Below are 23,897 nucleotides of genomic sequence, written 5' to 3' on the forward strand. Positions count from 1 at the left end.
AATCTATCTACCTCTATACCTACAAACTCTGATTAGCAAAACATTTTTAATCTGTCGGGCATATTTTTTATTTATAGTCTGTAGGTGCGACACACTGTAAACCTGCCATCGTAACAGGTATTGTAATATTATTTAAATGAATACAAGTGTACTGAATCTGTTGATTTATTCAAATCAGTTCATTCTCTTCAGGCATTATGCGTAGAGAGTGAAATCACATTGTACTATTTGCTTGAGGTAATGGATTGTTATGGTAATGAAATATGTAATGGTTTAAATTCTACCGGTCTGCAAGTGATATGTGACTACATAATTTGCAAGATTGTGTCGTTTGTTTGAGGAATTTTTGGCGAAAGTTGTTCATTTCAAGTTTCGAAGGTTTATGTTTAGTTTATTTATTATGATTTATTAAACATATTGGTATTTATACGTATTATAGTGGTAGCACACATACAGATAATATAATACTATGCACGCATTAGCTATAACGAAAACCTCAACTGTCTCTCAGAAACTCAACTAGTCTGTTAAGGGCCGATTTTTCAATCCTTAGTTAAAACTTATTCATCGAATATCGTATTAAAGAACCATTTTAAAAATGTGTTACTTGCCCACTTTTTGACAATTTTTAGGTGACATCTGTAAGTATATTATTGTGTAATACTTTATTGGACGGATAAGATTTAACCAAGGATTGAAAAATCAGCCCTTAATTGAAGTTCTGATACCTCCTTGTGTAGCCAAAACTATTTTTATTTAAACATTATCCATTACAGAAATTATCTTCAAAACTTAGATCTATATTATGATTCATTAAAACTAAACCAATAACTAAAATTAAGCGAAGAAATAAGTTTTACATTCAGACATTTTTGTGATTACAAAAGTCGAACAAAAAGAATCACTGAAAATAGAACGCGACCAATTTTGAAAAAGAATGCTCCTTTGACCGTAAGTAATGTCGAAATGGTTTCGTGGTGAAACACAAATAACTTCATACAATTTTAGACTTTAAGTATTCTAGACAAGAATCATATTAGCGTAACGAAATTTATATAGCCAATACCCCATTTTTGTGAGACATAATAGAAACATGCAATTAGGATCACAAGCACGTTTTCATTTGACTTGGAAAGTAGGTGGAAAGAATGTGCTTTGGTTATTTTTAAGGAATTTTCATGTGTTGCAATGTGGACTAGAGTACTATTTAACGGTGATTATTTGTATAATTTATCATCATTATAAGGGAGCTTTTCAACTAATATTTCCATTTTATAATTTATTTCTTAAAAAATTATACCTAAATTTTTCCAAAAATGTCTTCAAAAATTGTCTCTCTTTTAGCACAAAATAACATAAAACCAGCCTTAAAAAACCCAATTTTCCTCATAAATCTAAAAACAAACCTAAAATTCGATTACTGTCATGCTAGAGCAAGGGTCTTCAACGTTTATGAAGCCAAGGGCCAACTATACTTTGATATTTGTTCGGTGGGCCGCAATAAAACAAAAACTTTTTATTACTAGCTGCGCTCCGCGGTTTCATCTGCTTTTTTCAGTTCCAGTAAGAATGTTGAAATAAAAACTAACAATAATATTTAAAGTTATTTATTATTTAATTTTACAGTACTAAAAGTAATTGAAATTGAAATCAATGAGACGATTGACATTGTTTATTCTTAACTAGCTTATCAATATCAGTCCCTATGGTGGTCGTTGAAATCCTCAAACTGTTTTCTAGGTGAATATCGGTGATTCTACTCCTTGTCTTCGACTTAACGTTTTTCATCCGAGAAAATAACTGCTCGCACAGGTATGTGGTACCAAACAGAGATGTCATTTTCAGTGCATGGTCTCTTATCTTAGGAAAATGTGTAGTAGTGATGTATTTTGAATAGAACTCGAACAATCTTAAGTTGAATTTGTCTTTCAAAGAAGAGTTGCATTGTAATTCTATCAACTCGGTAATATATTTGTCCATGTTGAGAATTCGACATGACGATAAATGTGGAAAATGCGTGGTCATATTATTTTTTAACTGATTGATCCACAACTCCAACTTCACTTCAAACGCTTTTAAAGCGTCAAATAGTTCATGAACCATATTATATTTTCCTTGCAATTTCTTATTTAAATCATTGAGATGTGTTTAAATTATATAATAGAAATAAATACATAAAAACAATTTCTATACATATGAACCTCATTTTGAGTAAACTAATGCCGGGCCGCCAAGGATGCTGCCGCGGGCCGCATGCGGCCCGCGGGCCGCACGTTGAAGACCCTTGTGCTAGAGTAATATCTCGCACTAAACGATGACGTCACACCACGTGCTATCCTTACCGTAGTAATTGCAGATGCCTCAGTACAAAATAAAAAAGGCTTTACCCGCTAGCCGTACGTAACGGGGCTGTGACATGCGTAGATAATTTAAAATATACGGTTTTTTAATATGTAAATAACATTACACACAATTTATGAGATATTTAGTAATTATTATTGATTTGAATATGTGAGGGCATTTATGAGGCTGTTCAATCGAAGATTATTTTTTTTTATTATGTAATTTAGATTATCAGTTGTTTATTTTGTATCTGCACCGTTCAAAGTTTATACAAAACATTGTGGAATAATTTGCGGTACAATATGCATATTTTTAATATTAAAAAATGTAATACCAAGGTTAAATTTAATAGTTATAAGAGTAAAAACTCAGGTAAAAATAAAATACCCATCCAAGGATTAAATTATCTGCACGATATGTTTACAATTTTATTGATAAAAATACACTTACTTATTGGTTATTTTTATCCACGATGCATATTTATTAAAACAATACTCAAATTCATTTTGGTGTCATCTTCATTAATAACAACATATTTAATATTAAAAAAAACTAGTAAATATTAATTTTATTCACTTTGGACAGCCCTAGAGCAAGCGGTCGATATAGGTCAGTACACACGATGTAGCAAACGGGATCTACAGTGCAACATACCCATTATATCCAGCCTACATTTATATGCTATTAAGAGTGATTGATTTTCGTCTATCTGTAGATAAATTATTATCTTTACTTATGTTCTTTTCATTACTGATAAGGTGTGGAAGATTTATATTGGTAACTGTGAGCATTAAACTATTCACTGAGAATTTTTTGATTCAGGATTAAAAATTAAACTGAAATAAGCATTTAATAAATTGTCAGATAACATGTTTACAGAAATTATATGAATATATAATTTCTATAAATATCGTTGATTTAAGTATGGTTGATCGGAAAATCACTTAAATGTGACCAAATATAAAAAATTATGTATCATATGAACTGTTGTAAACTGTCTCAAGTGCCAACATGTCATGTGTTAGTGTTACACAACTGCCAATACTGTCTCTAACAAGCACCTCAAAAAACCAACATTAACACACAAAGAACATTCACCAACTAGAGCTTCCTAGTTCCAATAAATCTCTCCAAACACCTGTACCATCAGAACAAAGTTATCTGGGCTTTCACCACAATAGCATTGTAACAACATGAATGGGAGGAACTGTGAGATCGGCAGATACGAGCCAATGCCGTAGCCAATGTCAGACATTGTTAGCAGTCGGAAGGAAGCGTGGCCAAATTATGCTTTGTTAGTTTGTGTCATGGAGATGTTAATACGGAATGTGAAAAAAGGAACTGATTTGTAAGGATTATACCGATTGGTATAAATTCTTTCCGTCTTATTTATCTCTTTCTTTTTTTTCGGTATTTTTTTATTATTAAAGGATTTGAGTGATTCTTTGTTGTGTTAATCTAGAATTAAATGGATGTAGGTACATATTTTGTTGAGAAAGATGGTAGTGAATCTCCAAATAAATTGTCTGATTATGTTTCAAACTATCAATCAATAAGAGATAATATACAAATGCTTGTTTATCATTTACGAAAACAAAATGCATTGTTTCTGAAGCTTCATTTGAATTAACATATAAATGATCCAACAGATTAGAGTGATAATAAAAACCAAATAAATAAATTGATGATACTTTCGACAATCTATTGTTTTATTACAATGCGGGTGTATCTTATCCGATATTAGAAAGCTAAACAATTGTTTTATTGTAATAGATAGCAATCATCCATCACACTATAAAGACTGTAATTTTCATCCCTGTTGTATTTTGTTTGTCAATTGCCCGTCGTAGAAATGTCATTAGTTCTGTTTCTTTGACAATTATAACCTATCTTTACTTTCACGATCACTTTCTTAGATGTTAATATAAATGCTATTAAATTGATATAATATGCTGAATATTCTGAGGTCGATTTATTAAATACTCGAATAGAAGTATTAAATAAACAAGTGAAAGTTTTAGCAAACCACAAGCAAGACCTTTAACCTTAGATTTATCTGTAAATCTATCTTCTTTGTGATGACAGTTACTTGTTTAATAGTAATTAATATAATATGTTAAAAATCTTTATACAAATCTTATATGGAGAGAAAACAGCCCAACCTTAATTACAATTTAATACGTTGGCTAGACTGAGCTAGAGTAAATAATATTTTGTTTTCTTATGTTTGTATCATTTACGTTTTAAACAATAACGAAATTATATCCCCATACTATGACGGCATAATGAATAAAATTTTAGGTTTAGGCATTTGTTATATTGTTATTTAATATATGTATACTAAACAGGTTCAACGTTCCGTTTTACATCCTACATACCTAATTCCTATTATTTTATGATATTTTACCTCAGCATATATATGTCGTGGTCATATCGTAGATTTGATCATTTCATGATATGAGTGGCCATTTCACGAAATGGTCGCATATCGTGAAATGGCCAACATAGTTTGATCAGATCGTTAAATCGTCAACGTTTCACGATTTGGTCATCCACATTTGGCCAGATCGTATAAAATATAAAGAGTCCATAAAATATTAAAAAATTTACTATACACTAACTATATAACTATATTCTTAAAACTTGTTTAATGTCACTTAAGTTAGTGCCGCGGCAGCGGCCGGCGAATGCCAGAAGCGAATCGTTTTTGCAATAGAAAACAATTAGGTTAGGTTAGGTTATACTTTGATAAACAACGCACGAGCCGAGCGAGCAAAGCGAGCGTGCCGCGGCAGCGGCCGGCGAGTGCCAGAAGCGGATCGCTTTTTAAAAAACAAACAATTATAATAATATAGTAGTAGTTTCTTAAATTATTTTATTTAAGTCGCATTTTTTCTTAAATACATATAAGATATCCACATTTTCCATAGTACTCGTACCTCTTCGTCGTAAATTCTTTGCTATGACTTTCTTCATAATATTGTTATTAAACGAATTATGAAGTTTTTAACTGCGAATAATTTAATTTTCGCCAGCGGCCGCCATCTTATCACATAAACACAGAGCTTGCAGCGCCTCTACCAACGATTAATGTAACTATTTTACGATATGATCAAATAATTTTGGTCATTTCATGAAAAAACCGTGCGTTAATTGGCCATATCGTGAAACGATTTCTTATCATTGATCTGCCCAAACCACATCATGATGTGGCCAAACTAAATTGGCCATTTCACGATATGCGACCATTTCGTGAAATGGCCACTCATATCATGAAATGATCAAATCTACGATATGACCACGACATATATAAGGAGTTAGTTATATTAATGTAATATTACACCAATATTAATGTTTATTTCTCCTTGTTCCAGCCTAGGACCATTTGAATTGGCGACGGGAGGCGAAATGGTTTCTCGACGGCGGATACTGTCCCGGTCTCGTGACGATCTCTCACAGGCTTTAGCTCAAGAAGAAGAGGAGGATGTGTGGTATCAAAAGGATAAACTTTATAAGGTAAGATTTCACATTAATTAACTCTTTATTTGCATACCAAGGAACTTAACGTTGATAAAAAGAATTTGAAAAGAGTATCGTGCAAAAGGAGGGCCTCAACGCTAAGCGGTATCTTACAGGAAGATCTTTATATTTTGTATCTATCCCATATACCTATTTCAAACTACTGCTGTTTTCAACATAACACAAACATGCTACCTACTTTTCTTTAAAATAGATTGATCTAACTTTAATTCATATTACCAAAACATTTTACTCTGATAATACGAAAGTACACAGACATCAAAAGAAGATTAAACAACTCAAACATAAATTAATCGAAGCCAGTTTAATTAAGACTAGAGATATCATTATCAAGTAAGTAATTAAGAACATTAATCGAAATCATAACAAACGCTACAATCGCGGTTCAAGCTTTCACAAAACATCAATCAAGCCGGCATATCGTCATGCCTTGGTTCACAGATACCATTAATGACAACTGTCTCATTATCGTAGAGAAAACTGTAACTTGGAGTCAAAAAACTAGAGTAAAAGCTATGATATATAAAAGAGCTAGATACGTTACCCGCTCTCTATTTTGGCAAGAAAAAACTCAGGTAAGTGCCCGAGTTTCAATTAGTCACGCACCATTCAGCGTCGTGGCTGGACGTTCTTTTTGTATTTTAATCGGCAGTTGTTATTACGAAGTACATGAGTGAGACATGTATTATGTCTCGTGCGTGAGAGTGAAAGAGAGAACAACTGTATGGGTGATAATGCGTTAGTAAGTAGGTATGTATTAATTACGCTGTTTTTTAGTGCAATGATGTTGGCGTATGCCGCGTCTACTAGTATAATAGGTCATTGAGTAAAAGTAATATAGTGGTGTAATAAACACTTGGATAATATGATGACATATTATTATTATGTATTTAAGAAAACATAATAGGTATAGGTACGATCATAATATTTGGGTGAAACTTGTTTAAAGATTTATAAATTCGCTTTCAAAAATTAGGTACCTAGTATTTTTAATGAGGACAAGGTCAGAACATGAAAACGTTTCAATTGAAACGAAATTAATACGATTCAAGCACGTCTAAATTGATTTGATTATTTCTTCCACCTGAATATAAAAATAACAGTAAATTATTATTAAAATATGCCCAAAGAATATTTTAAGATTTCCTTTTAAACGTCAGTGCGAAGTTTACTGGGTCAGCACTTAACTCCAAATTAAATCTACATTAAGTATTACATAATACTTTACGTAACAGTGGCTTCGGCCATTGGCCTAGCCACATAATTTAATAAACACGAATGTCCCAAAGTCGTTCCGCGTGCATATAACTTTTTCGTTTCCTTTGTCTACGGTTGCGTTTTTGTAAGCGTTTCCGACTACACACTTATTAAGGACGTGAGAACATGCTATTGACGACGCAATTGTTACACTCACATTACATTTTACTTCGACAACTATTTTGTGATTTTGTGTACTGGTTAATGAAATTCAAATAGCCATTTTGTTTGCAAAAAATATACAGTTGTCAAACATAACAGCAATCGTCGGTCCTTTTGTTTGACCCTCTACATAAGTTTGATTTGGAGAAATTAGAGTTCAAACTGGTTGGTTTGTAATTAAGGGTTAAATATAGTACAGAATATGAATTCACAACTTTCACACGATACAATAATGACATTGAGAAGATAATACCACTTATTAAAGCTCCTTTTCGTATGGAGAAATCGGAAAATTCTCAATTAAGTGGCTTAGTAGGTCTGAGGTTATTGAATATGGTGACTGCACAAAAATCATATAACGTTTGGTTTCGTTAACCTTACACGTAATCACGTCAAAGTTGGAACGAATTAACAATGGTCATCCGACGTTTTTCTTTTACGCAGTTCCGTCCTATCCTCATTACGACATCTTAACATTCAACTTTGATTGTATAATACGTAATAGAGGATTGCCTCGTTGGTTTTAATGGGCCTAATTTAGAAAACATGTGAAAAACATTTGTTTTATTCTTTGTAACCTATAAAATAGAAACAATTGCATCTCTAGTAACGAGTAAATTAGAATATTACCAAGATTTAAAATTCTTAGCTACAATAGATATTCCTGAGTCCAATTTGAAGTCAAAATGCCTCTTTTTCTCGGGGGTTTTGTCAATCTCAAATTAATACTTTCATATCACATTTTTATATCCTCAAATTAGCTACACCAAGTCACCATATACCTATACCAAAGAGTCACGATCCATCCGCTTGACGCCACGAATCTCCGCAACTATTGTTGTTTCCATCACGACGTTCAATAGGTCAGTGCTGACCGCCCATTTACCCAAGTTTGACATCTACCACGATTGAACCAACTTTCATTGCATTTAAAATAACGGTATCGTAGCAAATTGATGTTTTATGGTCATAGAAATGATAACTGAGGAAAGTAAGCCATTGAAAACGTTGCGTATAACAAAACAGATACAAATGGTTGAACCTTATTGAATTTAACATAGAAGACCTATTCAAAGTTGGTTCCTTAAGAAGTCCTATTGCAATAAATGTAAAAGGTACATACAGCATATATTTCATACATAAACAGTAGTACAAAAGCATTATTTCATAACCAAACTTGTTATTAATAATTTGTGCTAAAACTCATTAGAAACCAAGTAAATACAACTAAATACATTCTTAAATACGTGTAATTTGTAATGATTACATTATACGAATTAATTTAAATTAATTATTGTTATTAAGGATGATGACACTACATTACGGTTTAGTTATGACCAAGCAAAATCAGCAGATACCTTTTTGATTGAGTTGGCCCAAAATTAAATTTCACGCTCCGTTTTTCTTCGTCGGAAAGATGAATTGCAGGACATTATAAATTCTAAATCATTTCGCAAACCCTTGTCATTAAGATTAATATGTTCCATACTAAAATTTCATCAGCACTTAATGTCTTTATTATTGATTAAAATGTAATTGATGTACAAAACACTCTTATTGAATAAAAAATAATAAGTTTATTTTATAATGTTTGTTCCTTATTCACGAAAAGTTTAATAAACTAATTTGGCAGATATTGAAGGATCAATACTATGTGATACGATTATCACATGGCATACCGAGACTGATTATATTCAAATAAGTAACAAGGTTAACTAAAAAACTTTATTCATAAAATACAACATTCCATTCGTTAAAAACTCAATTAAAATAGGCTTTACGATATAAAATTGTCTAAATATTAACCATTTTTCGTTGATCGTCTTATCCATTAACACTAATTGGTCGTTAATATAAAATCAACTCAAAATCTTTGTTTTAACGAGTCACGACTTCTCTTTGAACTTCAGTCTAGATTTTAAAATCAAGGTTTTGAATGTATGCGATTCAAAAATTTGGTACGAGGTCGCCATTTTCATTATCGTAAGCTAAAAGCCGCCTGTCATCAAGACATTTTTTTAACCGTATTTTCTTGCAATGATCAAACACTTTTGTGAATTTTTTTGCAACGTAATGACAAGATATTAATGATGCTTGTTATGTTATGCATTTTTCATGGATTAATTTGTAAAAAAATCTCGTATTTGGTGGTATTATTATTAATTACGAAATTTTGCAATATTAGTGTAATAATGTATTTGATCCCGTATATTTTAAAGTTAATGTTATGTATACAGAATTTGTAGAATTTATTAAACTCGTGGCTCTATTCGCGAAATGTGATGATAAATAAATCTATCGGAATTATACAGTTGAAAGCGTTATTAAATTCATACCTGTATATTTGAAATAAAACCTCTCCTATTTATACCTATCCTAGTGTTTATTTATTACAATTTTTTTAAAACTAAACTTAATAAAAATGTCAAAACGTTACGAAGCAGTCCAACAGGTGTTGGCCAACTGTCGAAGCTTGCGACATTCGCGCTCCGGTGTCAATCATGCAACACTTTGTGAACATAGTGTTGGAATTTATTATATTATAGAGAATAACTCTGTTAAAATAAATGTTAATTAATCTGTATAATTGAACATTTTGTAGGTATAGGTTTATGGAAATAAAATTAACCTCTAAACCTTACGACATACAAAGTAAAGCGTCCTTGAAAATTTATTTCAATTTATGGTCAATATAATTATTAGAAAATCAGATACCAAAGGTGTTGCGATTAAACTCAATTTACGTTTAAGACTTTATGAAGGTTTTATGTACTTTTAAAATAAGCTTTCACCAAAATAAAAATATGTGTACTTATGTTACAAGCTATAAAAATATTATTGCCAAGGTCATCAAAAGCTTAATTTAGAAATATCTCAGCAAATTACACATTTACAACATTTATATTATCACACTAGGTTTCCGGCGGCAGCGGCTTTGCCCGTGCAGTCAAAAGAATACCCGCATATCCCATCCCGTTGGATTTCCAGGATCAATTTATCCTATGTCCTTTCTAAAGTCTCAATTTTATTCAGACAGAGTCACTCTCCTTTATTATATTAGTATCTTATGCCAAAACATCCAACTATTAAATAGTTAAGATCCCCGGCTATCGTGCGCCGTTAGTTAAAATAACCGCGGTAACGACCTCAGCACGCGACGAAAGTGAAACCGGCTGAATTGAGATAATATAATATTTTAATGCTGCACTTTCGTTCTTTTGCGTAATATAATTAAGTATGTTTTCGTGAAGAGATAAGAGTAGATAAGTTATGTTTTGTGCTGCTAATAAGCTTTTAGATTAGGTCTATTTTTAGTGCCTCATAAAAATAAAAACATTTTTTTTTGCATAATTCAGAATATTTTTAATAACCATTCCTGATCATTCAATAACTACACATAAGTATTGCGTCTCTACATATCCTGTAGGCTAATTAAGTTTTAAAAGTAAATATTACTAAATGTCTTAAAAAATTTCGTTTCGCTTCTCAACATAATAACAAAGAGGTTAATAAATGTATTATTTCTAAAATGTATTCACAAAAGTGCACAGGAAAACCTTTAGATTAACTTTCCAATTAACGATTTGCGACCTAAATTTTAAGTCCATTCATAGGCAATGTTTAGCTCGGTCAGGTGTCATGGGTCAGCTTTTGACATTTAGTAAAATGACGTAACCCGTACCATTATAGGGGCAATGGATGGGTAGTCAAATGACAGCTGCTTGGCTCATCATCATCATAATACCACAGATAATATACTCATTAAATCGATAAATATAAATAATTTGTAAAGATCTCTTGTATATTTTGTTAAATTCAATTTACTGTTGGGTCATTTGTCAAACGATTCTTTGCACATAATGTAAATAGTAAATATTGCATTTATATTATTTCTATACAAAATTTGTCATAATTCAATCCGAATAACCTTCATAATTTGTTTGTACATCTTTTTGATTCTATCATCGTATCTTCTTACATTTAAATATCAATAGATTATACAATTTACATTAAAATTTAACACAAACAAATATTATACATTAAAGTAGTTAATTATTCATAATAATATTATGCTATTTACTCGCTAAATAATACTAAGATAAAATACACCAAATTATAAGGTATTACGTTTTATAAAAGACGGTTCTTGACATAAATAGGAACTTAATCTACAAATGATTATATTACATAAAACATGTGGGCGTATAAAAGAACGAAGGCAGCAAAATAAAACACCACAGAAAAGAAATCATCGCACAAACTACTATTCCTCTATTTAAATATATATTACGAAAGTTGCTTGTCACTCCAACTGTGCACTTTTGATATTTAGATGCGTGCAGGTAATCGTATGTTAGGAAAGGTCGCCAATGATTAATGATACCTCTAACTATAAATTAAGACTTGGTAACCTACATAGAGTAGTGTTATTTAGTTAAATCATATCCACAGCTCGAAGATTCGCTGTGTAAGTGACAGAGTATGTGTATCTTGCTTTAACTGAATAGGTAAATTAAATACATTATTCAAATTCAGTCAGGCACAAGTCGAAGATACAGATCAGAATTTGTTCTTGTGTTCTCGTGTGATTAAGTTCGTTTCGTATAATTAAGACCTCAAAGTACAAGTAATCTCGACCATGACCTAAAGCAATTCAGAATTCCCATAGATGGTATTCATACGTAAAATTCTTGCCAGCAACTTCTCTGAATACGCAATAATAAAGTCGTTAAACTGGGCCCGCGGGGAAACGTGTTGCCAGACGTTACTTAAAGTTCCCCAAATTCGTATAATGACCTTAATTAGGAGGGAATAAGGGCTGGTCCTTTGAGCTGAACACCGTTCCCACATCCGTGATGCCCATAATGAAGATAAGAGTGACATTTACATGATGAAAATAATACAAAAGTTTAAACGCTGCAACTACACCGACACATTTTATTTAATGACGGTTGCCTTTTGTTGTGTTGTTGGTTTTGTAAGGGTTTAAATCGATCGCAATATTTTAACGACTAGTATTTTAAGAGTGAACTTAGGTAATTGGGAGTATATTTTAGTTAACTTATTCTATTGTTAGATTGGAATGATCAACAGAAAGAACCATTATCAGTAGGTACAATGAATGTTAAGTTAATACAGAGAGTATCACTGTATCAATAATAAAATAAATACATACAGGAATAGGGATTCTTTAAAATCGATCCAAAACAAAATTTTAACAAGTAGCAAATCCAGTGTGCACATTCACATCGAAATACAAGCGATGCTCAATAAATCATTCTGTTACAGAAGGACGAAAATTAATTGTGTCCAATACTTGTCCAATACCCTCGCCTAAGCTTCGAAAACCTTTGTTGAATGTTATTGACACATTAATCGTTGAAAATTACACAAACATGACGTGGATCTTGACGTCGGTAAATGTCAGCATGCATCTACCCTTGGGTGCATCATGACGATTCGCAACGCATCATTTTAATCGAAAATAAACTCCTTGATACAGATTACCATCAAAAATAAAACTATCCAAGAGTCATCATAAAGAAATTAAATGCTGTTTCGTTGTAGCACGTTGGAATTCGCTGTATTAAGTATGACGTTGAAGGACTTCATTGGTATATTATACCCGTAGGTTATTGTTAATCGAACTGTCATAGTATACTTACATAGTTTTGCAAATATTTACTGTGTTGTTGTAGAACATTTATACGAGTATACGCGCAGTCTTTGTTATCTTCTTTCTATGACTTTAATTTTGTATTCGGACTGTTGAAACGTTAAGAAATTTAATGTTAATTCTCTAAAATTTAAAATAAAAAAACAACGCTATAAATATAGGAATAATGGTTTTATTAATTTAAACTTATTACAAAAATAATCAATTTTATATATATCGAACGAGTTCTAGTCAAGGTTGTTTATAATTAAATTTTTGTAATGTACCTAATATTATTGTCGATACAAGATTAAATTCCGTAGATACGTAATAACATACTAAATTATTCAAAATTATTGTTAATCGAACACGTTTCTTCGAAACAATTTAACGAGTATTTGAAACCAATAATATAATAACAGGCGTTATTATATTTCAGTCAAGGAATATTATTATCTTTAAGTATATGTTTAATGCATGTAAGGTATATTAAAAATTACAAATTAGGAATTTAGTAAGGAATTTCAAGTGATTTTGAAAGTATACTGCTTGGCCATGGTCATTTATCAAGTACCCGTAGGTATGCGAAATTTTTTATTCAAGTTGGAAACGTATTAGTATTTTAAAAATTATCTCTGTTTAATAGCTAATAAATTATATTTTATTGCGTATATCCAAAAAAAATTAAATGCTAACAAAAATTTTATAAAATGAATTTTTAAGACCGTCTATGAAGTTGAAATTGTAATAATTCTAATTGTATCAACTATAAACTATGTACCTCAATATTTTAAAAAAAAAATCTTGAATCGACATACCTTCAGTTGTAGAATGTAAATGACGCACAATTTAAATTACTTCAATCTTGGAACTGAACATTTCTTAAATTAACATAAAGTTATATCCACAGTTGTAGAATTCGTAGCCATTTGTCGAAATGACACATATAAATAGTATTTTCACATCCCAAAGCAATTTATTACGCTTAAATATACCTATAACATCTTCTTTGGACATTAACTGATGTCCCTTATCCCTTCAATGTAAAAATGACCTTCAAATAAAAAAGTTACCCGTCTACCAACTGCGAGTCACCTTTCAGATTTCGCTCTGCTCTATTTCAAGTAAAGTTGGTTTGAGTTAACCATTATAATAGTATATTATATTCTATGCCATTATGCTTAATTTTATTGAGTGTTGAATTATTTTACTATTAATTGTTATTGCTGATCTGTGTACCTACAGATTGCGATAAAATTTGATATTAGAAAAATGGGATAGCTACAATAATTATGAACGCATTTTAAGCATTAATTCTGCATTTGACGTCTTTTTAGTATCTAACTTCAACCTAAACTAACAAACAATAGGTACCTAACATAAAAAAAAATAGTTCAATAAAAATTACTATTTATTGAACCATTTTCTTGCTAACATTGTATTTTAAACGAGTCGCGGAAATAACAAATCAAGTCCAGACAGGAACTAGTAAAAGAAAGAAAAATTGTTGAAAAAAAACAACATTTCTCCATTTAGTCCCAATTTGGCGCTTGGCTCATACCAGTTTCACTTTTTAGCGTGTTGTGAGTGAAAGTCGTTTATCTGAATTTTCAACTCTTCCTTTCGTCTGGTGCCACAATAAATTTAATAATTTTATTTTCTGGATTTAATTAATATACTTCCTGCATACCAATTGCAATAATCTATCATAAATAGTATGTAGGTACTTATTATATGTATTATTAAAACACAAATTGAAATGGCTAGAGTTTTAAAGATAATAACTACCTTTGTGGATATTAATCACATTATTTTAATTCAATTTATATTCTTATGTAAATGTTATTGAATAATTAATTAATATGAAAAGCTTATTAACGTCTCAAGAATAAAATCCTGGCGCCAATAAACTTCATTGATTGTTTGCATAGCAACTTGCAGTGACCTTGATACTTTGTGGATTGATTTCTTATTGTTTTTAAATGGGTGTTTGTTGTATATTATTAATACCTTTAATTTAAATAAATTTAAAATGAATAAATATAATATTTTATTGAAATATATAGCTCATATTTTATAATATATAAGGAATATATTGCTCTATATTATAACGTTTGGTATGTTTCACTTTGCGTGTGCGCAATTTTCATAGTTTCATGCCACTGTTTTTTAGAAGTCACGTATGGATTAACAATTAATTAATATTATAATATAATATATTATATACGTATTTATATAAGTTTATAAAACATTAAACTACGAGGTAAACTGGTGAGCAGGAAGAGAACAACTTTCTATTTTGCGCACCTGTCTTGTCCTTATTGATACTTTTGCCAAACTATAATAGACCTTTCTACATAGCATCAAGGTTGGTATTCCATTGACCTGATGCTGCGTCAGAGTATTGTGCGATTCTTGCGTCTTTTTGTTGTAAATTCATTAAATTCAAGACACTGTCCGTCTAAAAATATGTTGCAATAAGAGGCAACTGAGAAAATTTTAGAAAATACCCAACCAATTTTTCAATATTGGCATACAATACCTAACTGATATATTCATTTTTCCTGACTGACCAATATTTAGTTAAATTATATTTCAATAACATTCACATACAAGCCGTAAAAGTAAATTGAAAATTCATATTCACTTCCACATTCTGACGCATTTACTAGAAAATTGGACCAAAATAAAAGAGTCACTTACATAATCTATGACTTTCTGTTTGTGCGTGCGCGTCGATTTTCACGCAAACCGTTCCATATTTTTGTATGTCACTGATCTACTGATCTCTGTCATATCTAGTGTTAAATTATCTACGCTTATATTATCATCACTAATACGACACTTGTTACATGATCTTACGTGATGATAAATGTCTACATGATCAGAAAGTTGCGCACGCTCTTCATGTAGATATTTAATCTTTTTGTAGAGAACGCTCTCGTTTTTTTCGCGTTTTTGTTCTCAATGTTAAATAATCATGACAGATATAAATAAAAAGTAAATCTAGTGGACTATGAAGTAATGAGAAGATCGAGAAATATTAATGCAAATTTAGTGTAACAACACGAAGAAAAATATGTAACGTAATTTGTAATTTTTGGCTCCTGGCACTGCATCATGAGATACCTATCTCGATAACTACGCGTCACAAAGTCTGTTACTAAAATTTCATTTCCCCCGTATATTCGAGAGCTGCAATAATTGCAATGATTACTCCATAAAGTGGATCTTGCACTTTATCTTAATAAAATAAAATCCAAAAACGTTAACGGGCCGCTACATTCCTCAATCTTGAATGCATCTATTCATCATAATATAACGCGACAACGTTTGAAGTTTGAAGAACGGCACAAACAGCAAAGTAAAATAGACCTTTCCGCATAAAAAATAATGTTCGAAAACGCTTATCAATGGCATAAGATATCTTGTATTATTGGTTCACGTACAAAACGTCTCACTGTTTGTCGGCACAATTCACAAATGATGTAGATAATTAGACGAGAGATAATTATGCGGTGTTAATGGTTTGTAATTAGAGAACTAAACTTTCAATCTCTAATTAACAACGTGAAGCTTAGTGCTTTGTTTGTCTCGTCTTGTCGTCAATTAGTATTCTAAGTATCGTAGGTATTGAATTTTTTACTTGATACTTTTAATTCGCGACTGTAGATACCAGATATTTATGAAGAAAGAAAATACACTTACGTTGATCATAATAATTTTACCGATGTCAGAAATAATAGACGGGGACTAATTATTTTAAAAGATAATAATTTAATGAACATAGATAAAAGGACAGCTCAATATCTATTATACAGACAACAAAGATGCTAAATGAATAATGAACTAATTTTTATAAAGGTACAGGGTTGTAATTTAACCTGTAAAATGTCAATAGCCGATCTCGCTTTTACAACTGAAAATGTCCCAGCTTCACGGGAATATATCTAGTTATTAAAAACAAATATTTCAATCGAAAGCCATAACAAATACATTCGCAACACGATTACAATCATAACGACACGCGGCTGACTATCACAAGTGGAGCAACCTTGGTCATCCCTCGCTGACCTTTCTAGCGCATGCCGACGAAGTGAACGGATTCATACATCTCATCTTACAGTTACAATTGTATTTACTTTATACAAATATTTAACTAAATATTAAAGTAACAAAAGGCTCGTAGATTTTCTGAAGTGAAACTTCTTTAGGCGTAAAATTTCATGGTCGCCTCATAGCAATACCTATAATCTTAAATTGTTGTAGATGTAACGTAAAATTGATTATTCGTTTTAATTTACGTAGGTATTTAAAAATATACGTACAATATTGTTATCAAACTACATACTTACCTACTTATGTGTTGTTTAAGCACTGTTTCTTTTTCAATTATTTTCTATTTCAGTAAAGGCTCTTGTTTATCTTCCACATTATCTTGTGTAATATCGCACCAATAGAAGTACAAATTGAATTAAACTAATAATAGCTTGAAAATAAATAATGATTCATCGTGAGAATGATCTGAACTAATGTCGCGTTAATGCCATACAATTTTGTTATCTACAATTATGGCTCTATGACCTTTGACAAAACTTCGACATACTAATAACAAATAGGAACATGAGACTGAATAACAAATTTTCTTCTAAATTCAAATGACATTCTCGAACTATTCCAATATTTTGCTGGCCAAATGTAATGAAAAAAAAAACAAAACTAATGTTCTAAATTTGAAATCCTAATGACAGTCAAGGCGCTTTTAGCATTTTCAACTATCATGAGCCAATTTTATTAATTAATTTATGCTGACTAATTTTGTTTCATGTCCTTTTGGAACCTTCTCATCTACCTTTCATATTTTAAATAATAGATATTATAATCTTATTTCAGGTATCGACCTTATAACCTTTAAATATAGCAACAATATTATACTCGAGTGGTTTTAAACTGACATAAGAAATAATTTCTGTTGTTTGGCACGTCTCCTTCTCTTAGTAAAAAATCTACACCAAATATTTCTGAAAAAATAACATTATAAACTTGTTTCACTTTTTAGCCATAGACTTATAAAGAAGTTGTTATTAAAATTAAATATTTATTCAGTCCATAATGTCGTTATTAAAGGTTCTATCAGAAGAATATTACGGAAACTTGACCACAAGGCCGCAACCAGCTGTTTGTATAAGTGGAGCAGCATTATAGTAATAAAAGTATTACAATAATGAACTCTATTGAGCAATTCAAAAGTATTATATTGCTTTGTCAATGTTCTAGCGTTTAAAAGAATGCGGAATCGCTTAATACACCTGTGCATGAATGTATCAGTATTCATTGACTTTCAGAATATGAAAAATTGAAAATGATCGCTTTAAATTCATATTTACATACAAAAAAAAATATTTTTCGACGCAGTTGATTATAACAAAAATATTTTTATTTTTTAGTAACATTCACTTCAATAATTAATGAACGCAATTCAAATTGCCACCATTGTTCGATTTGACATATTTTATTGTTCTGTACTTTTCACAAATATGGCGCGAATTCATTTCATTCAAATTATGATTTTGTTATAAATTTTATTGATATTGTTTTATAACCTAGTGATTTTGATTATATTAAAAATTATTATTATTTACTATTACACTTAGTTCTAAATAAATAATTGGTTTAACAATGTAATATATTGATGTGTAAAATTAAAGCCAGTGAATACAGAAAAAGGCGAAGGTGAGGCGTTTTTATTTTTTATTTCTAATCATTGAGTTTTATTCTAGTAAATATAAAAGTAGTTAGCAAAGAATAGAAATAAAATAATTTCTAGACGTACCTACCTAATCATGAAGTTTTTATGCATGCATTTGTATGCCAAATCGAGTTTATATAAAAGGTTTCTCAAACGTCGAATCATAATAATACGTAAATCGTTTATTAATTTATTAATTAGGTACCTACTATTCACAATACATAAAGTACGTTAGAAAAGCTTTAAATGTTATTTCTCATATCTATGCTATGCGGTTTTTACGCAACGCTGTTGAGTAATGCAATGTCTGTAATTACGTAGGTAGGTACATTACCTCTAACGTCCTTGCCTTATAAGGATTAAATTTATACATTTTTAATTACCTTTTAATGTCACATATCCGGCTTATGTGTTAAAACTATTTTTGTACTATTACACACTAATAATTGTGTAATCTTGTGATTTATTATTTTAATAGATCGATTTGATATTGTCATAGACAAATAACCTATGTTTCAGTTTACAATAGAATGAAAATGAAAATTAAAAAACATATAGGCAGATAATTATTGAATGCAACCTTTTATTCATAATTATGTCATACAGACTAAATAAAACCTAATTTTACTGTTGTATGTATTATGAACAACTTTTTATAATACAAGCCGTCTTCCTCTGTATGGAGACTGATTTATCACATGTTAAAAATGTATTCACTACCTATCGAATTGAAAGTTCAAAAAAGCTTTTAATTAAAATGTCGCTACAACTGCACCCTAAATAATTTATTGTTATAAATTTATAAAGAATGGAAAAAGCATTTGAATGCCATAAAAACCAAAAAATATAATTTATTGTTTTTAATGTGTCACAAAATGCAATAAAGACCTTTGCTGAGATCCTCCCAAAAACGAAAAACATCTTTAGACAGGTTCGAGGACTTTTTTTTTTTGTTACAATCAAATTGGAATGCACCGTTTTGTATATTATCCGGTTGTTGACCAAATCATGACTTTGAATGTATAATTTTATTTCGACAGTAATATAGCTTTTAATATCTAACGCTAATAGTAGAAGAAAACAGGTGTAATTAAATAATATGACATTTTATTACACGTGTTGATATATAATTAAATATGGTGTAGATAAGAGTCATCAAGAGATTGATTTCCGTAATATTTTTTATATTGTTTGTGTTAAAAAGCCGAAGCGTCTACTTCCTTAGTGTTTAATTAAAAAACTAGTTTTTATTTTAATTGAGATATTTTTATTTGCGTATTCTGTTATCTCTAATTTTGTGTTAAAGCGATAAGATATGTGAAAATAATTTTAATAATCTACAATGCCTACCTAAATGTTAACTATTAGTCTAAGACCACTACCGCCATCTATCCGCGTATGTTCTAACTATCGGGTACATTTGTGTAAATAAGTTAATTTATTTATATAAGTTATAAATATGTAAAGTCGCGTAAAATGATTATTTAAATGTAGCTCAAGAATAAATCAGATAGGCCTTATCGAAGTGGTCAGCCTTGATCAGGCGTTTCTGTTTTTATAATGCACTTTACCGGAGTGCAAGGAAAAGTTTTTTATGATTATGTATAACATTTTATGCATTTATATCGTACCTACTTGTAATGTGAACTGAGCTTTGTTGCTTGTAATTAACCCAGTTATAGATGTGCTATATAAATAATGTTGCAAAGAGCAATGCAGTTTCACTTGTATATATTACTAGCTTACCGCCCGCGGCTTCGCCCGCTTTATCAAAAACCAAATAAGTTTAATACTAAAACCTTCCTCTTGAATCACTCTATCTATTAAAAAAAACCGCATCAAAATCCGTTGCGTAGTTTTCAAGATTTAAGCATACAAAGGGACATGGGGACAGAACAAGCGACTTTGTTTTATACTATGTGATATAATGATAGAACATTGTTAAATCTATAATATTATAAAGTATTAAGTTGTTTTTTATTTTTTATTTGACGATTAAGGCCATAAATTTTACATAACATAATATTATGTATTTAGTTAAAACACCCATATCTTATGTCGTTAAATAAACTTGATATTTTTTACACTTTCTCTGTTATAAATGTTAATTTAAATATTTTACCCTAGAAGTCACCGATATTTCTATCTCAGTATCTCGAATCTTTTTATCACCGTTATATATTATATCTTATAACATAATGTGAAAGTTGTTTTACAAACCACAATGAAAGTAATATAATTTGATTTTATGCTTTTACGACAATTTCGTAGTTAAAGTAACAAATTGGTATCGCATTGTAGTCATTTATGTAATAATAAAAGCGATAGAATCAAATTTTATTGAGTGATAGAAATCAGAATTGAACAAATATTTTATATTTTCTTCCTTACTATCATAAAATTTAAGTAAGTAAGTAGGTTTAATAATAGTATGTAAATTCTGTTTATTTCGCCGTTCTTATAGTTATTAAGCTTATCTTTAAACCATGAATTTTATATTGTTTGTCAGAATAATAAATATCGAATATAGGATTATGTATTTTGTTCTCAATCGACTGCATAGCTTGCGGTTCCACAATAAGATTAATATAACTTTACATAAAGAATACAATACAGCGATATTGTAGCCCAATGAAAAAATATAAAAACATTCGTCCCAAGTAGGAGGTCGCGACTTAAACAGCCCAGCGATCAATAAGTCCATCCTTTGTGTACATCTCGTTGATCTCTTTATAAGCTCATAAAAATTGCAAAATATCCAAGTTATTGATGACCGAGCAATACTTCAACCGCACAAAATAAAGACGTGCACATTGATTACTCGATGTAAACTCCTGACAAGCCAATACAGTGGGCATCATTACGTCGCATGAAAAGCCTACCATATAGAACAACAATATTCCTCGGTCGCATAAATCAGTTCAATGATCAAGCATGACTGACTGTCCAATGCGAAGTACAAAACATTTGACACTAACGAGCAGCATTCACGCTGTATCAATGTGCTAGATTATAGATAGCGAGTGAATCGCACATTAGCAAAAATATTTATCAGAGACCGTTGTCAAATAATACCGGGCCATAATGAGGTCGATTCATGCGAAAGCGGTGTTTGATGATTTGTTACGCTAGCGAAATGGTAATATTAATGTCAATTTCTTTTCTACGATATATTGTGTTCAGACCTCACACGTTATGACTCGTGTTCATCCATACGGGTTTAATCCTCCTCTATGTTATATTTAAAAAATAGGGTCTTATTTAAAATCCTTATAAATTGAAACTTCGAAGAAATCCTTTGAGAGAATTGAATGTAATTTTAGTCTGTTCATGAAAAAAGGTATCTTCCATATTTTGAGTTTGCCGCTAGGACCTCCTGCTTTAAACAGTTTTTTTTCCCTAGTCTAGTAAATAATCCATGAGAAAATCTTCCTTATTCTCATTTCGTAGTTAATTTTATTTTCAATTCCCAGCTTATTTACGTCTAACGCAGAAATATTACAAACCAGTATTAACTCATAATTCACCGCGGAATCCATTTCGTTTGTATCATAAAAACCGTAATCAAGATTTTACTTTTACTCAAAGCTCGAGGCGAAGTAAAATTGAAAGTTAATTTGCCGTCAGTTTAGCGAACCGAGGAAACGTATTTATAGACCCACTATAACCTTAATACCGCTCAACGATAGAACCGTTGTTTTATAGTAAAATGTAATTTTACTTTTATACTTTTAATTAATAAAACTATACACTACTAGAAATTTATTGAAGTGAAACTTCTTTACCGGGGTTGAAATAAATTTAGTGTAACATTTTTTCGTTACGCGTGACATTTTTCCGTTACGCGCCATCTTTTTCTTATCGACGTATTTCTGTAAAGTTGCATATAGTAAATTATTTTTTGAAAAGTAAAGTCATAAAGAAGTTTCACTTCTTACGTGTGTACACTAGTACACGCACAGATTTTTTTATGAATGTAATTAAATATGTCTATTGTGAACCACATGATTTTATTCGTGAAAAAAGGCTTTCAATTGTGAAAATTCCAATGTTCTCAATAGACGTTCAATAAGATTATAGGTTACTGTAAAATGAAGTACCTAATGATATAGATAATAAGCGTCTTAAATCTAGCTATGGATATATGACCAAGAGCAGAAAAATTACTAGAGCGAAACGCGTTGCATAGATAATACTGTATATATAAGAACGCGTTGCGCGGGCGCAGGTCCGATGTCATCCGATTACGACATCGTTTCCACACTGGGATTAATATCTAACTATTATAAAAAACACTTTGTTTTAGCGCAAGGTCTTATTTTTGTAATCCTTAACACTATTTTGTTCACGCATACTTAATTTTGTAATGCATGTTTAAATACAAAATTGGTGGGCCAATGTGTAATACATATTATTCGAGTTAATAGCTTGCTGGAATAAATACTTGGATATTGCACACTAATAACTAGACATTATTAGACGCAAATGCTATTCATGATTCAATGTGAATTAATTCGAATGTTTAACAGTTATTTATGAAATTAATTGATTTATAGTAGTAAGTTAGTTTAATTTAATTAGTATTAGTTAAGTAATTAGTATTAGTTTTAGTTTTCCAATCCATATCATAGGAAAATATCCTTTTGAAGTGAAACTTCTTTAGGCGCGTTGAGCAAAAATTTCAAGGTGGCGTCCTGGCAATACCGTCACGTCATGGAGTAAGGCGATGATTTTCGTATCTTTGAATCTTACCAAAGAAGTTTCACCTCTGTCACGCTCTTCTTTCAATTTATATAAAATCTAATAAATTATTTCCTTTGTCAACAGGAACACATACAAGAAGTATTGGACAAATGGACACAAATAGACGACGAGATATGGGCCAAAGTCATAGTTTTCGAGAAGAACCGGCGAGTGGCGAAAGCGTATGCGCGCGCGCCTGTACTCACTATCAACGGATCGGACGATGGGTTTGATGGCATGAGGTTAGTTACTTTTGTTTATAATATTTAAATATAATTTTATCTGAATGAAACAATGATGATTAACACTAAATTAACAGCAGATTTTGTTGATCCTGGTTCTGCCATATTTTACTTAAGATCTTTTTACAGTTGAAATCTTACATTTCAGTCTACATAATTCTATGATATATACGTTACCCGCTCTCTATTTTGGCAAGAAAAAACT

General features: G+C 30.7%; 1 protein-coding gene across 2 annotated transcripts in view; it reads left to right on the plus strand.

Moving 5' to 3' along the window:
- The window catches only part of LOC123696156, a 162,725-nt gene that overhangs the window by 85,222 nt on the left and 53,606 nt on the right, over nt 1-23,897 (plus strand). For both annotated transcript variants that reach the window (XM_045642209.1, XM_045642216.1), the window contains 2 exons: nt 5,718-5,859; nt 23,535-23,692. In XM_045642209.1, the coding sequence (XP_045498165.1) occupies nt 5,718-5,859; nt 23,535-23,692 (300 nt within the window). The remainder of the gene's footprint in view (nt 1-5,717; nt 5,860-23,534; nt 23,693-23,897) is intronic.

The sequence above is a fragment of the Colias croceus genome, chromosome 1 (genome assembly GCF_905220415.1).
Source record: "Colias croceus chromosome 1, ilColCroc2.1".
Taxonomy (NCBI): Eukaryota; Metazoa; Arthropoda; class Insecta; order Lepidoptera; family Pieridae; genus Colias; species Colias croceus.